A 15,242-nucleotide genomic window follows, 5' to 3' on the forward strand; every position below is an offset into this window, starting at 1 on the left:
GCGGGCGGCGGCCCCGGGCGGGCGCGGGCGGCGCCGGGCGGTGACGCGGCAATAAAGGCGGAGTGCCGGAGCGAGCGGCTGAGCCATGGAGCGGGGCGGCCCCCCCGCGCCCGCCGCCGGCGAGCGGGCCCCCGCCGGGGCGGCGCTGCGCGGGCACCCGGCCGGCGCCTGCGGGCCCTGGGAGATGCGCGACCGCCTGGGCACCGGCGGCTTCGGCAACGTGTGCCTGTACCAGCACCAGGTGGGGCCGGGCCGGGCGGCGGGGAGGGCACGGCCGGGCCGGGGCGGCTGACGGCGCTGTGTCCCGTAGGACTCGGGCGACCGCGTGGCTATCAAGTCGTGCCGGGTGGAGCTCAGCGTCAAGAACAAGGACCGCTGGTGTCATGAGATCGACATCATGAAGAAGTGAGTGCGGGCGGGCCGGCTCGGCTCGGCCCGGCACGGCACGGCGGCACCGGACAGACAGGGAGAGGGGGCAGCCGGGGGTCAGCCCCTGGACCGGCTGGGGAGACGGGGCCGTGTTGTGGGGACAGCTGGTGCCTCGGCTGCTTGACCAGCTTGGGAGTGGGGACAGCCGGGGGTCAGCCCCTGGACCTCTTGTCACCTGGCAAGCCTGTGCTGAGTTATGTCACATCCCAACATGTCCCATACCTTGGCTTGGAAGCTGGCGACCCCCCAGCCCCCTGCCCTCCTGTGCTGCCTGGCCTGTTCACATCTGAAACTCCTCCAAACTCACACCACCCCGTGGGCTGAGTTTTGGTGTTGTGTGTTCCCATACCCTGCGGTATGTTTGTTTTTGATTTAGCAACCAGGGGCTCCTGGAATTGCTTTTTTACTGTCACGCTGCCAAATGTAAAGAATAAATTCTCCTTCTGCTTCCTTGTGACAAAGTCGATACTCTGTGCTGCCCACCCTCCCTCTCCAGCAGGTGAACCAGGACTGGACAGCTTTGGTCTCATGGATGTGGGGGGTGCCTCTGGGTGTTGAGGTCTCACAGAACTGCTCCCGAGAGAGAGAGAGATCCTGGAGCAGGAAATCCTCTGTCCCGCTGGTGGGAGCAGGGATGCTCTGAGTTGTCCTCCCCAAGGCCTGCAGTGACCCTGCTGTTCAGGGCTTTTATGAGCTCCTGCTGTCGCTTTGTTACCCTCTCCTGCTCACTGTCTGCCATGGCACGGAGGGAAACCACTTGTAGGGAACCTGAATTTGTAAGTCAAGGCTTGGTGATCTCTGATTTGGTTGCTGAAAACAAGCACTGAGTCACAAGCTGCTCTTGCATTGGCTTCCAGAGGCTTTGGAAGGTGTAGACAGAAATAATTTGCCTTCTTTTCCTTCTGGATGTGTCATTTATTCCCGTGAGTAGCATATATTAGCGACAGTCAGGAAGCAGCTGTTTGAATTCAGCTGCAGAAGTTAATTTTTCCCTCTGCATGTGGCTTTCAGCTGCCTGGTGCAGTTACACAGGAGCTGAGGGATTCCTGTGAAACCCTTGGGCCAGGGGGAATCTGTTCCCACACACAGCAGCACCCACCCACACATGACGACTTTGCCAGGACTGTGCAAGAACTTGAGCCTGTGTCCCCATCATCAAAGTCCTGTACCTTGGCTTTGAGACATCATTTCATCTCATCACTGGTTTGTGTATTCCCAAGGTATGGATTTGATGCATTTGGATACTGGTAGGTATCTGGCTGAAGAGTGAGTAAGGATACAGTTGGGGAACAAGCTGTGCCTGGAACATAAACCATGATTGCATTGCAATCTGTTGTCTCATTCTCCCAAGAGAGGAGTCAGAGTTTTCATCCAGCTCTCCATGTGCTTAGGCTGAACCATCCCAACGTTGTGAGAGCCTGCGAAGTTCCCAAGGAGATGAACTTCCTTGTTAACAACGTTCCCCTCCTGGCCATGGAGTACTGCTCGGGGGGTGACCTCCGGAAGGTAACGCCTGCTTTGCTTTCAATAAAAACCAAATACCAATAACCCAACCAAGGCATGCTAGTGCTGCTCCATGGTGCTTCTCTTTCTGGGTACATGTGTGAGTGAGGAAGTAAATGTAGAGTGGGAAAAAAACACGTGTGGGAAATGAGGCTTGTGTTTGTGAAACCAGAGCGCAATCCAAGGGCAGATACTGTTTTATCCAGGCAGAGTGTGTCCTTTCGTGGAGCTGCCTTAGCGTTAGTGCAGCTGCTGACACCCAGCATGTTTGGCTTTACTGCTGTGTCTCCATCTGTGCAGAGTCTGACTGGCTTGGATTCACATGTATGCAGTGTTATATTGCTCTCAGCACAGGGAATGAGCCTACCAGTGCTGGGCTGGGGATTCCAGGGATTGCGTGTTCCTGCTGAACTGGGAGCTGCCATTCTGCACACTGGCAACACCCAAAAATAAAGGAGCCTTTCAGTAGTTCCCCAGGCAGCAGCTTGGTGACCTGATATGCTCCCTTTCCATTACAGCTGGAGTCAGGAAGCAGCAACCTGTGTAGGGGCGAAGCAGCACATCCCTGTCAGGATTTGTGTAGAAATCACCTCATCTACGTGATCAGGAAATTCATTTTTGTGTAGTTTTTGTTACTGGTGTTTGAACAGCCCCAGGGAATGTGAGCAGTTGGTGAATGCAGTAACCCTGTCTCATTGTATGGTTTCAAGTTGTTTAAAACAGTTCAAGAGACAGTTTTAAGGCTTAAGTGGCAGTAAAAGGAGGCATATGTGAAAGAGCACTTGGGGGTTGCAGACACAGGCATCAGAGACATCTGGCTCTTGTATTATTGCAGTAAAAGTTTGGAGACTCCCTGAAGGTAAATTGGAGTGAAATGGCTGAGAAATTAGCTCTACTTGCAATGCAGTGTTTGATCATTTCTGATGAACACTTAGGTGTTGCATAGATGTTGAAACAACTTAGGAAGTAACATGCTTCATTCCATTTCATGCCCTGCACTGCTTTGTTCCCTAAGGGGAAAAAAAAGCATATTCTTTTTTATTTCTGATTGTATTCTTTAAATCTTTCTCTCGTTTGGCATCATTTTTGTTTTGCTTCATTATTAATTTCTCCTCGTGGATCCACCATGAGGGCTGAGGCACCTCAGTCATCTCTAAAAGCCTTGAGTGCAGTAAAAGTCAGAAATGGCTGAAGCTGCTTTCATTGCCAGGTCATTAAGACAGTGATGAGGGAGAGCCTTTAGCCCTGTGGCCCTGCCTGTGTCTCCTACCCCTTTGTTTTCTGAATTTTCATTTTGTTTTGAGTTGTTTTCTTCTTGGCTGTGATTTTATTGCACAAAGTTAACTGCCCCATTCAGCTGGAGTGATCCTCGAGCTGCGCTGTTTGCTGGGCTGTGTCAGCAGGGCATGGAAAATGTTGGGGTTTGCTGTTACCTGTTGCAGTGTGGGTCTGAACATCTTTTGCGTTTTTTGTAGCTGCTAAACAAACCAGAAAACTGCTGTGGGCTGAAGGAAAGTCAAATCCTTTCTCTGCTTAGTGACATTGGTATGTAGTTAATGCTTGCTTTCTATTTGGGTTCTTTTTGGGGGGGGGGTTGGGGTTGGGTTTTTTAATGTGTAGTGGCATTTTCCCTTTCTCAGCTAACCATGGAAAGGGAACTGAAAAGAACAGGCTGTTAAAAAAATCAGGCCTGTTGGGAAGTACCTGGATTTTTGGACACCATGGGAAGGAAGAGCTGTCTGATACAGGGCAATGCCTGGGTTTCTCTAGGAAAAAGGTTTTCGAGGAGAGCTCCTTGTTTTCTTAATTATCTTACAGGTAACCCATCATTGCTTGTAGGAAGAGCTAGTTTTGGCATGAGAAAGTATTGTAGAGTACTGGCCTTGACTTCTGTCCTTTCAGTGCTCAGAGGGCTTCCAGCTGAATTCCTGAAATAAAGAGCAACTCTGCTTGCTTTATCCTTGTTCCCCTTCCAGAATGTTTTTTTTTTTTTTCCTAATAAATTAAGTGTCTTTGGCATGTCTTTGCAAAGATGTGAAAGTGTAGTGGAGAAGAAACAGAAGTTTGGAAGGTGTTAAATGTAGAAGTGAGTGGTGGTAAATCATGGAAGGCTGGGAACTTGCTCCCCAGTATTAGGTTTTTATCAGATGTATTTTAATCGATGTGAACTTTATTTTCTGTTAAACACGTGTCTTTCAGGGTCTGGTATCCAGTATTTGCACAAGAACAGAATTATACACAGAGATTTAAAGCCTGAAAATGTTGTTCTTCAGGATGAAGGTGGGAAGGTAAGTCAGGTGGTCAGTGTGTTTCCACTGTCATTTCTGGAAGCTGTCACATTGAACTGGACTGAAAACTCAACTGAGAATTTACTAAAAGTTTTAACACTGTTGGTGAAGCTTTGCCATGGACTTTGTCCAGAATTTCCATTCTGGCTGTCCTCTTGAGAGGATTCTGGGGCTGTCACTGAGCAGATTTTGGGTTGTTTGGTGGTTTTTGCCTCAGCATTTGCTCTTCTGATGAACTGTTTAAATTGTCTGCAGATTGTTCACAAAATAATAGACCTGGGATATGCAAAGGATCTGGATCAAGGAAGTTTATGCACTTCATTTGTTGGAACTTTGCAATATTTGGTAAGACTTTTTTTAGTGTCACCAGCACTGGGGCAGGGCAGCTGTGGCTTGGCATGGCCAAGGGCTGAAACCTCCAAAAAAGGAGATCCTAGGGACCTGTCCCAAGGGTGTCCCCTCTCAGAGAGCCACACCTGGATGTGGCTTTGTCTCTGCAGAAATGCAAGGGAATACCACTGTCAAGGTGTCTTTTTATGATCCTTTTTAGGCTCCAGAACTCTTTGAGAATAAATCCTACTCGGTTACTGTTGATTACTGGAGCTTTGGCACGATGGTGTTTGAATGCATTGCAGGATTTAGACCTTTCTTACATAATCTACAGCCATTTGCCTGGTAAGACACTTATGCTGGAAGAGGTGCTTGGAAGTACTTAAAAATTATGCTGAAAGACTAACCTGCATATGGAGGTTTCTGCTTGGTTTTTAAAAGGGTGGTTCTGGAACAGAAAAAATAGGAAACTTGGGTTTCTGTTAGAACAAGAGAAGAGGTAAGTCTTTCCAGAGGCAGACTTAATTGGAAGGGCTCCCCTCCTCTATGTGGAGATGTTCTGGGCGGATTGAAAATGGCATCTTTGTCCTGAAAGACCAGTTTGTTTTCTAAAGCTGCTGGACAGGGGCACTTCTTTGCTGTCTTCAGTTGCTCCCTTACAAAAGTAACACTCCTCAGTATATACATGAAAGCTTTTATTTTCCAGGCATGAAAAAATCAAGAAGAAGGATCCAAAGCACATCTTTGCCTCTGAAGAGATGAGTGGGGAGGTTAGCTTCAGCACCCACCTGCCGCAGCCTCACAGCCTCTGTGGGTACGTCTGCCCTCATCACAGGGGACAGTTTTGGTCTTCTAAACTGAGGACTCTTCCTCCCTTATGCCAAGCATTGAGAGCTCCTCCTTCTTTCTCCTCAGGAGTATTTCAAGCTCCTGGCATGCTGCTGTTTGCTGTTCAGGGATAGCCTGTAGCCACTGGCTCTTTTTTGGATACTTTGGGCTCTCCGGTGCCCGTTGGCCACAAAGACAGAGCCTGTTCAACAGAGCACACAAGGAGAGGCCCAGGGAACTGGGCTGCTTCAGTCTGGTGAAGGGAGTATCTGCCTCCCCTTTCTTACACCCTTCTGCTTTAGTTTGATTGTAGAACCCATGGAAAACTGGTTGCAGCTGATGCTGAACTGGGATCCACAGCAGAGGGGTGGAGGTTCAGATCCTGAGACCAGTCGTCCAAGGTGTTTCCTAATAATGGATCACATACTGAATCTGAAGGTGAGTGGGGCTGTTTCTGGGTTTAAAGGCCTTCTGAAAGCATCCCAGAAGAGACAGAGAGTGTGTTCAGTGGAGCAAAGCTGTAATCCTGGCATCATACAGCTTCCAGGACCTTGAGCAATTTTTTCTCTTGGTATCAGGAAGTGAGTGCATATACAGCCTGTCCAGTATGTATTGGAAGATAAAACTTCTCCTGCAACATTAATCTCTAGCTTTACGTTTGGAGTTGAAGGATGAGCCTGTAGTACTGTTTGTTATGTTGGAAAGGCTCACCAGGATCGAAGAAGGGTTTAATATTTGCTGATAACCATTTTCCTGAACTTCACTGGTGATGCTGTGGCCTCCAGGTGTATTCATGTACTACAGTAGTAGTGCCTGTAGTAGAACAGAGGTGACATTCACCTGATTTTTCCTCTTCAAATAATTACTGGAGCTTTGTGGGAGTCAGACTAGCCAAGGCAAGTCTGTGTAGAAACAGGAGGACAATTTTGTCTCCATTCTTTTGATGTAATTAAGCTGCAGCAGGGCTTGTGAAGGCTCTTAATGTGTCGGATTGTCATTTTCTGTGACATTAAAAGTTACAGGCCCAGGTATGAGCGTTTTTTATGTGGGGCTTTACTCCTAAATTGATTATTGTGGTTATTAAAACCAAATGATGCTCTCATTCTGCTCTGTGCTCCCTCCCAGGCTTGTGTGCCTTTGTCTTTGTTATCCAAGGATTTGTAATCTACTTGTCCTCCTTTTACAGATAGTACACATCCTAAACATGACCTCTGCCAAGATCGTGTCCTTCCTTTTGCATCCTGAGGAAAGCCTTCATTCCCTTCAGAATCGCATTGAGTTTGAGACTGGAATAAGCACTGGAAATCAGGAGCTGCTGTTGGAAACAGGGATTTGCCTGGACCCTCGGAAACCTGCTTCCCAGTGTGTTATTGATGGTGTGGTAAGAACGATTCTGTTCGTGTCTTTCACCTTCTCAGAGACTTTAAAAGCTTATGGAAGAAAAATTGCCTGAATCTTCTCCCACAGGAGGCAGTTTGTTCTGTGAGTGTAACTCTTGAGGCTTTTTATTGGGTAATATAAGCAGATTTCTGTAGTTGTACTCTGCCTAAATATTTAAATAATTGCTAGCAAAGGGTCTTGCCTTTCTGTGGGATCTGTCAAAATAAGGTTTTTAAGGCACTTGGTAAGAGAGTGCCCACAATAATAGTTCCTGATGTGCTGGGTTAGTAGGAGCTGTTTGGGATTTCTCTTGTTTATATTCTCTTCTCCTTTCTCCCCAGAGAGGCTGGGACAGCTACATGGTCTATTTATTTGATAAAAGCAAAACTGTCTACGATGGCCCCTTTGCTTCTCGGAGTCTGTCTGACTGTGTCAACTACATTGGTGAGTGTGCTGGAGAAGTGCTGTTCCTCGTGCAAAATGAAAAGAAATCTGCTTTATAAAACCATGTGTGTTGTCTTGAAGAGCACTGTCTGATTCAGAGAGAACTATTTAAGAACCTGAAGCAGCCTAACACCTTGTCCTGATGACAGAGCCCTGGCATCACCAGTTTGTGCTTTTAGGCTCTCTATGGAAGCTGCTTCTCTGCTTGCTGCTTCCCCTGCTTGTCTCCTGAGATGACATGAGTCATTGCAGGACCTAGCAGACCTCTCTGAAGGTTTATTTATCGTAAATCTGTATCTGTATGAGTCACCCTGTGTACCTCTATGAAAGAAAACTAGTGTCAGGGGACAGGAGATGTCTGCTGGGATACTGCATGTAAGGAAGATCCCTTGTGATGTGCAGTTACTGTTCAGTAACTTAATTTTCTTTGGCCTGTCTCCACTGGTTTTCCTCATCTTTTAGTGTCACTCAGGTTTTTCTGTGTTCTGGGCTGTTTTATTCTGGTGAATCTCATTGTGTGGCACCATTGTGCTGAATCTCTTGGAGCAAAGGTTTTTTTACGATGTGTTTATTGCTACCCCAGTGTACTGACAGTTCCCATCTCTGTAGGGGAACACACAGGAGTCCTGCATCTTTTCCCCTTAGACATCTACACCAGGAAATCTGAGAGGAAACCTACAAAAGGTTTGAAGACATTTTCAGATGAAACACATCAGGACAGTGACCAGTATCAATGGATTAAACAGAGCAGTTGAATTTGCTTTGCTACCTTGGGCTTTAGAGTTTTTGGGCCAAAACCCCCCACAGGGTTTTAGCTGCTCAGTCACAGGTTGTCACATACCTGGGGAGGTGTGACATGAAAAGCTCATACAAGCTTCAGCAGCATCACCTAGAAAGTGAGCAGAACTTACCTGGCTTCCTAGGCACCTGAAGCAGGAATTAGGAATGTTGTCCTTTTCCAGAGCTGTCGCTTCACTCTCTTTCTCTTGTGTCCAGTCCAGGACAGCAAAATCCAGCTGCCGATCCCTCAGCTGCGCAAGGTGTGGGCAGAAGCGGTTCACTACGTCATTGGGCTGAAGGAGGACTACAGCAGGCTTTTCCAGGGACAGAGAGCTGCCATGTGAGTTGGCACTCCTTCAGAGGGATCAGTGCTGTGCCAGCACAGGGTCTGTTTGCCTGGAACTGTGCACCTTGGGAGTTCTGGTTCCCCAAAGCTTTACAGCCCTCTGCTGTTCTGTGCCTTTACGTTATAAAACATATTTGGGCTGGGAGCTTACTCCCCAAAAAATTGTGCTGGGTAATGCCTGACATTGGTAATAATTGAAAAAACTTGAACATACTCAGAGTCTCACAGCATGGCTGAGGTCAGTGGGGACCTGTGGAGGTCCTTCAGCCCAATCCATGCTCCAAAAGGACCACATCCAGACAGCTTTCAAATACCTCCAAGGGTGGAGACTCCACAACCTCTCCGGGCAGCTTGTGCCAGTGCTCAGTCACACTTAGAGTAACAGAATTTCCTCTTTTTGAAGGTCAAGTAGGCTTTTCAGCTAATGTGTGCTGTCCTTGTTCCATCTGTTAGGCTCAGCCTCCTTCGGTATAATGCCAACCTGATCAAAATGAAGAACAACATGGTGTCAGCATCCCAGCAGCTGAAAGCAAAGCTGGAATTCTTCCACCAGAGCATTCGCCTCGACCTGGAGAGATACAGTGACCAGATGGCTTATGGCATATGTAGGTATTGGGAACACTTGTCTGGGTGTCTCCTGTGATCCTGTAAAGGAGCTCAGCATCTTTATTGGGGGTATTTTAGCTAGGGGAGATGCAGGAGGAGGGTTTGTCAGGAGCAAAGTAGGATAAAATACAGGATATTTTTGGAGACCTTCAGTGACAGTGAGACAGGTGGTCAGCTATCCTCCACTGAGAACAGAAAACAGGAGCATTAATAGTACTGATGATGTAAATATTTGCTATTTATTCATTCAGAGTCTGATTCATTTGGAGTTGTGACTGGACACCAAGTGGAGGGCAGAGCTGCTGCATTTACTGACTGAGCTAAAAAGCCATTGTGCTTGTTATCAGGAGGTACCATTTGTCAGGATGAGAGATAGGCTGGAAAAGCACCAGCTACAGCTTCATGTCACAGAAACAAATAGTGTTTGGGAAAGAATAGCAAGATTTACACATAGTTTGAATTTATATGGCTGAAAAATGCAGCTTGAGTCAAAAATGATGACTGGGCTGAAGGATGATGATGGAAAATGGAAAGACACTGGGAACTAGGTTTGGACAGTCTGTGTTCAGTCAAAAGTGGCAGTTGTTGAGCTTAGTGGAGGAGTTTGAAGACTCAGACTCATTTTAGGCCGGTGATTGCAAGCAGTGAAATCCTACTGAAGGGTTTGTGTGTGAGTTAAGGTTAATCACAGTTGCAGCTTTACTTTCTCTGTGATCTCTTGGTCATGACTCCTGCCGGGAGATTGAGCATCATGTTCTTTGTGTTCAAATTACACCAATATAGGTAAAGTCCAGGTCTTGCTTTATTTTTGTGTCTTAATGTCTTTTTTTAAATTAACAACTCTCTCCTCTTAAGCTTCAGAAAAGATGCTCAAAGCCTGGAAGGAAATGGAAGAGAAAGCCTCTCAGTGTGCACAGGTAGGGGACATTAAAGAAGCTTCATTATCTCTGTGTGAAGGAGATTGTGGCAGGACCTTAATGTGTCGTCTGTGCCACTGCTTTGTCTCTTCAATGTTTCAAATCCTGCCTGCTGTGGGACCAGGAATATCACTGCAGGTGCATTAAAAAACAAAGAGTCTCCTGTCACCAGGGGTTGTGACTGGATTTGGGCAAAAACAACACAAAAGTCACCGGACTCAGTTCTCTGAAAAGGAAAGCAGAATTAATAGACATGTTACTTGTTGCCCAAAAGAAATGGTGTTGCTATGGAGCAGGAGTCTTCCTGGCTGGATTTGCTGCATGCAGAAATTCCCATTGCTGAAGCTGAAAACCAATCCCTTGCTATGCAGTGACTTCAAAATTGCAGGCCTTCGTTGCAGAGTACAGACATAAATCACTGGCATTCTGCAAGCAAATACACAAATTAGTTTTAAGCAAGAGTCATCTCTTTTTTACTATCTAAGGAATAGATAAAAAGGTGGCTGATTCTAGCAGAATAATTCAAGGCTGTCCCAGGCTGTTTCCAGTCAACCAGGAACCTCAACCAGTATTTACTTGGCAGACCCAGCAGAATTATGTTCTGTTATTCCACCTGCCCTGTCCCTTTGTCAGGAATGGAAAATGTTTCACTCTATACACAGGGATATCTCAGTCTGTCTAGCAGGCAGTCCAGAGACATGGAGAGATGATTTATGAAGAAACTGATTTGCCTCAGCCAGTGTGGTGGCCAGAGGTTTGGGTGTAGGTGATGCACTGAGAACAAAAACCTCAATTATTGTAGCAGCCGTCGTGTCAAAGAGCTTTTTTGTCTCCTACACTGACATGCAGTCAGCCCATTATCCAAACAAGTGTTCTGGGGGTCTTTATCTCCTTGATTGCTCTCCTTCGGTCTGATCTGTGCCCACATTCCACCTCAGGCTGAAGATATTGGCTACCTGGATGAGCAGATCATGGCTCTGCACACCGAAATCGTGGAGCTGCAGAAGAGTCCGTATGCGAGGCGCCAGGGAGAGGTCATGGAGAGCTTGTGAGTCCTGTGCTTCTCCTTTTTTCTGCATGTAATTGGATTCTGTGTATTTCAGTGTCTGAGGGGGTTTTTTCTCCTCTGTTGCTGGTTCCCTTGGCGATTTTGAAATGCAAACCACAAGTACAGAGTAGTGGACAGTTGATTTGAGATCATTTTGCTCATGGAAGGGAAGATCCCACCACTTGTGGGACACTTCTCTGTCACCGAACTATGAAACTTCATCTCTCCAGAGCACAGGACTAAGATTTATCTTAATGTCAACTGGGGATTTCCTTTTGTGTTGGAGAGGAGTGACTTTCTTAGTGTTGAGTGAGAAAACCACGTGATCATTGTAAAACCCTGTTAGATACCTTCAGTATTTTCAAATCAAGGGTAAATAACTCCTGGGTACTTGAATATTTGGAAAGTTGATTTTTTTGGGGAAGTATTAAAATATGAAAGAGCCAAATGGTATTTCTGATCTTGAGGAGACATAGGAAGCAGTTACTGGGCTGCTGCTGAGAGCACAAGTGGTGATTCTAACAGAGAGGGATTGAACAGCCATTAAATACGTTAATAAGAGCTCTTCAGAACACCTCTGCCTCTTCAGGGAGGAAATGTGCCTGTTCCTGGCTTGTTCTCCCCTCTCCCTCTTTGCTAAGTTGCTTTTCATCCTGTGTAATTGCAGCAGAACTGGTGCACAGAGGATGAAGTGGTGAAAAGGAGAAGCCACCTCCTGCAGCAGCAGCTCAAACTAATCACGAACCTGCCTCCTTAAACATTATTTTTAAGCAATTCCACCACTGCAGACCAGGGTCAGAGCTGGGAAACTGCTCCTTGTTTCTGACAGAGTGGGATTTAGAACAGGGAGGATTTTGTTCAAGGCTGGAAGTTTTCAGTTTGGCTGCTTCTGAAATATTTGAAAGAAGTAACGTTTATTTAAAGGGAAGAAGAGAAGCACAGTCGTCTTGCTTGGGATGCAGCTGTCTCTTTCCATTTACGGAACATCACTAAAATTCAGGCAAAAAATGCAGAACAGGAACTAGAACTTCTCAGGCAGTTGGGCAGTCGCAGTTTCAAAAATGAAACTGGATAATTAAGGATACAGGGGAAAGAAAACACAGCTGAGCCATTTGAAGATTTGAAACTGAAAATAAGCTCCACTTGTGGTTTTCTAAGAAGAAAATGCATAATTGGAGAAAAAGAGAGACAGCTTTTAGGAAAGTGTTGGATTCCATCACAGGAAGAACATCCCTGTGTGCAAAAGGTTGTGCTTGTGTACCAGCTGTAGGAGAAGATCCAGTGTCTTTGGGTTCAGAAAGGCATCCCTCCATTGCAATGCTTCTTTTCCTGAGTAACCTGCCTGCTCACACCTGTCTGAATCATATTCTTCTTTTTAAAGGGAACAGAGAGCCATAGACTTGTACAAGCAATTAAAAACAAGACCTCCAGGTATGGAAGGAGATGATTTAAAGACTGTTTCACACTTGTACCCCGTGATTGATTTTTCTGAACTGAAACCCAGAAGTTACTGTTAGGATTTACTAACGTGGTGGTTGCTGGCCCTTGCAGATCACGCCTACAGTGACAGCACAGACATGGTGAAGATCATTGTGCAGACAGTACAGAGCCAGGACCGAGTCCTCAAAGAGCTCTTTGGCCACCTCAGGTACTGTATGCAGACAAAAAACCCAAACAAATCCAACTTGCAGCATTTGTAGCTTGGTAGTAGGAAAGGAGAGGGAAAACCAAGGGGGTCAGAGCCCAAAAAGCTCCATCCACGTTTCTCACAGCATTAATTCTGCTCCCCTGTGTCGAATTTCCACTTAATTGTTAAAAACGTGACTGTTAGCATCCAAGAGTTCACTTTAAAACAAGGCAAATTCTGCCAGTTGGAGGTTGGGATTCAAATCTTCAGGAAAAACAGTAGTAGTGTAAGAGCTGAGAAGATACCCCAGTGATTTGTACATTAATTTTTCAAGTATCTTGAATCCCAAGGTGGGGCTTTTGGTTTTGCCAGAATGTGTTGCCACACAAGCTGGGAAGTGACTTTGTGTTTGGTTTTTATCCTAGCAAGCTCTTGGGCTGCAAGCAGAAGATCATTGACTTGCTCCCCGAGATTGAAGTGGCTCTAAATAACATCAAGGAAGCTGACAACTCAGTGATGCAGATGCAGGGAAAGAGACAAAGGGAGATCTGGCATCTGCTGAAAATTGCTTGTGTGAGTAGCTGTTGGGCTGTTTGTTTGCACTTCCTTCCAGTGCAGGAGCCGGGAGACATCAAAGTAAACTCAGCAAAAAGGAGTTACTGCCACACCATGGCTGATTTTTTTTTTTTCCCCTGCAGAGAAGGGCAGTCTGAGATGGTGAAAGCAGAAGCTAAGTAGGTGCTTTCCTGGTTAGCTTAAGGTGTTCTAGAGAGTGCTCTGCTCCTTTTGCATTAATGACAGTGCCTGAGGCCATCTCCTGATTCCCACGTCTGTCTGTGTTACCAGCAGTGCTCCTGTGTAATCCCAAATCTTGCCTACATAACGTTTCAGCCTAAATGCTTCTGAATTTCCTTCTTCCAGACTCAGAGCTCCTCTCGGTCACTGGTCAGCTCCAGCCTGGAAGGGACAGCCTCAACTCCAGCAGCCACGTGGCTCCCGCAGAGCTCCTCAGGGAACACAGCTCCTCACCCTCTGTCCTCGCTGGCAGCTCCCGAAGATGGGTACGAGCTGCTGGGGAGGGAGCCACTGCAGGGAGCTCAGCATGCCTGCTTCAGTATCTGAGGGCCTTTATTCTCCCCAGACAAGTTGCAGGAGTTTGTGTGTTACTAATGCTTTGGAAAATCCGGGATTTGGTTGAACTCTTGATTGAGGAACCTCTGCTCTCTATTTCTGAGCCAGTTCCACGTACTGCATGCACTGCTGAAGCATGTGCCCTCCATTTATTGCATGTCATGTTGCTCTTCCTTGGCCTTGGGTCTGGTTATTAAGGCCCCTCTCCTTCAGTCCACGCTGGGCTATCAGGAGCTGAGGGGGTTTTTCTCTCTGCTTAATTAGCAATTTTACTTCCAGTATGTTCTGTCAGTGTGAAGCCATTCTCCTTTGTCCTGCCATGTCCAGGTGGGATTTTGTGTCACCTACCACTACAAATCACTTTTTTGGGTTGCTTGGGTTTTGATTTTGTTGTGTTTTCCCCCAGTGCAGAGCTTTTTGCTGGCAGTGGTACTTTTGGTGCTTGGAATCCATCATCTTAGGGGTTTTTTGTTCCTGCAGGGAAAATTTTGCTGACGTGATACGGGAGAATGTGAATTACCTCGAGCTCTTCAGCAGCATTCTGCAGGAGGTGAGGCAGGAGCAGAACAGCATGATGGTAAGTGGTGGTGCATCTGCCAGGACCTGGCTTTCAAGAACCACCTAAGGGTGCTCTGGGGATGTGGAGAACTCCTTGAACAGGAAAAGGTACCAGGCTGCTCCAAGCCCCATCCAGTCTGGCCTTGGACACTTCCAGGGATGGGGCAGCCACAGCTTCTCTGGGCAGCCTGTGCCAGTGTGCATGGCTTCCCAGTATCTCATCTATCTCTGCCCTCTGGCAGTGGGAAGCCATTCCCCCTTGTCCTGGCACTCCAGGCCCTCGGAAATAGCCTCTTTCCATTTTTCCTGTCGGCCCCCTTCAGGCCCTGGAAGGCCACAGTGAGGTCATCCTGAAGCTTCTCTTCCCCAGGCTGAGCAATCCCAGTTCTCTCAGCCTTTCCTCAGAGGAAAGAGGAGACAGTCATCCTTTGGCCACCAGTTTGGAAAATCCCTTGATCTCCCAAACTAGAATGGACTCACAGGGATCACTGAGTCTGGCTCCTGTGCTGTGCTGCATTGTGTTAACTCCTGGGAGCATCCTTTCTAAGGGCAATTACTGATTTTTCATCAAATGAGACACATGTCCAGTAGCCAGACCCTGCACTCAGTTGTTCTTTTGCTACTCTTTGCAGAGTTTCGACTGGAGCTGGCTGAAGTAGCCCCAGGAGCTGCATCACCCAAGTGCCTTCTGTGTGCTGAGCGCGGGCTCGGCCGCCTTCCCTGTGGGACCCAGCAGTGTTTTGTTGACATCACCATGGCACCCGCTGGCTGTGTCCCCAGGGAGCAGCCTGGGCCCAGCCCGTGGAGCCTCCTCAGGGCAGGGGGCGCGGGCAGGCCCCGCCGCTGCCGTGTGCCCCATGAATGTATAGCGCGTGTATATATAATAAACTCTGTGGTGAGAGACACACACACACGGTGAGGCCTGGTCGCTCTCGTGCCGCCATCGCCCTCACGCCGTTGCCAGGCAACCAGGGGCGGTGGGCGGCCATGACGTCATCGCCGCGCGCCGCCGCGGCGCGCCCAGGGT

At 47.4% G+C, this 15,242-nt stretch overlaps 1 protein-coding gene across 1 annotated transcript; it reads left to right on the forward strand.

The window, feature by feature from the left end:
* Positions 1–85: 85 nt before the first annotated feature.
* Positions 86–15,124, forward strand: CHUK (component of inhibitor of nuclear factor kappa B kinase complex; the record flags this gene model as incomplete). The annotated part of the gene is made up of 21 exons (XM_082285698.1): positions 86–241; positions 311–405; positions 1,821–1,935; positions 3,408–3,477; positions 4,132–4,220; positions 4,476–4,565; positions 4,771–4,895; positions 5,257–5,364; positions 5,681–5,816; positions 6,565–6,759; positions 7,100–7,202; positions 8,199–8,322; positions 8,782–8,933; positions 9,790–9,851; positions 10,790–10,899; positions 12,281–12,330; positions 12,451–12,547; positions 12,952–13,099; positions 13,448–13,587; positions 14,138–14,234; positions 14,848–15,124. The coding sequence occupies 21 exons, from the start codon at positions 86–88 to the stop codon at positions 14,872–14,874; spliced, it is 2,289 nt and encodes a 762-aa protein (XP_082141824.1). The 3' UTR covers positions 14,875–15,124.
* Positions 15,125–15,242: the final 118 nt, after the last annotated feature.

This window comes from Coloeus monedula (assembly GCF_965178545.1).
Source record: "Coloeus monedula genome assembly, chromosome: 8".
Taxonomy (NCBI): Eukaryota; Metazoa; Chordata; class Aves; order Passeriformes; family Corvidae; genus Coloeus; species Coloeus monedula.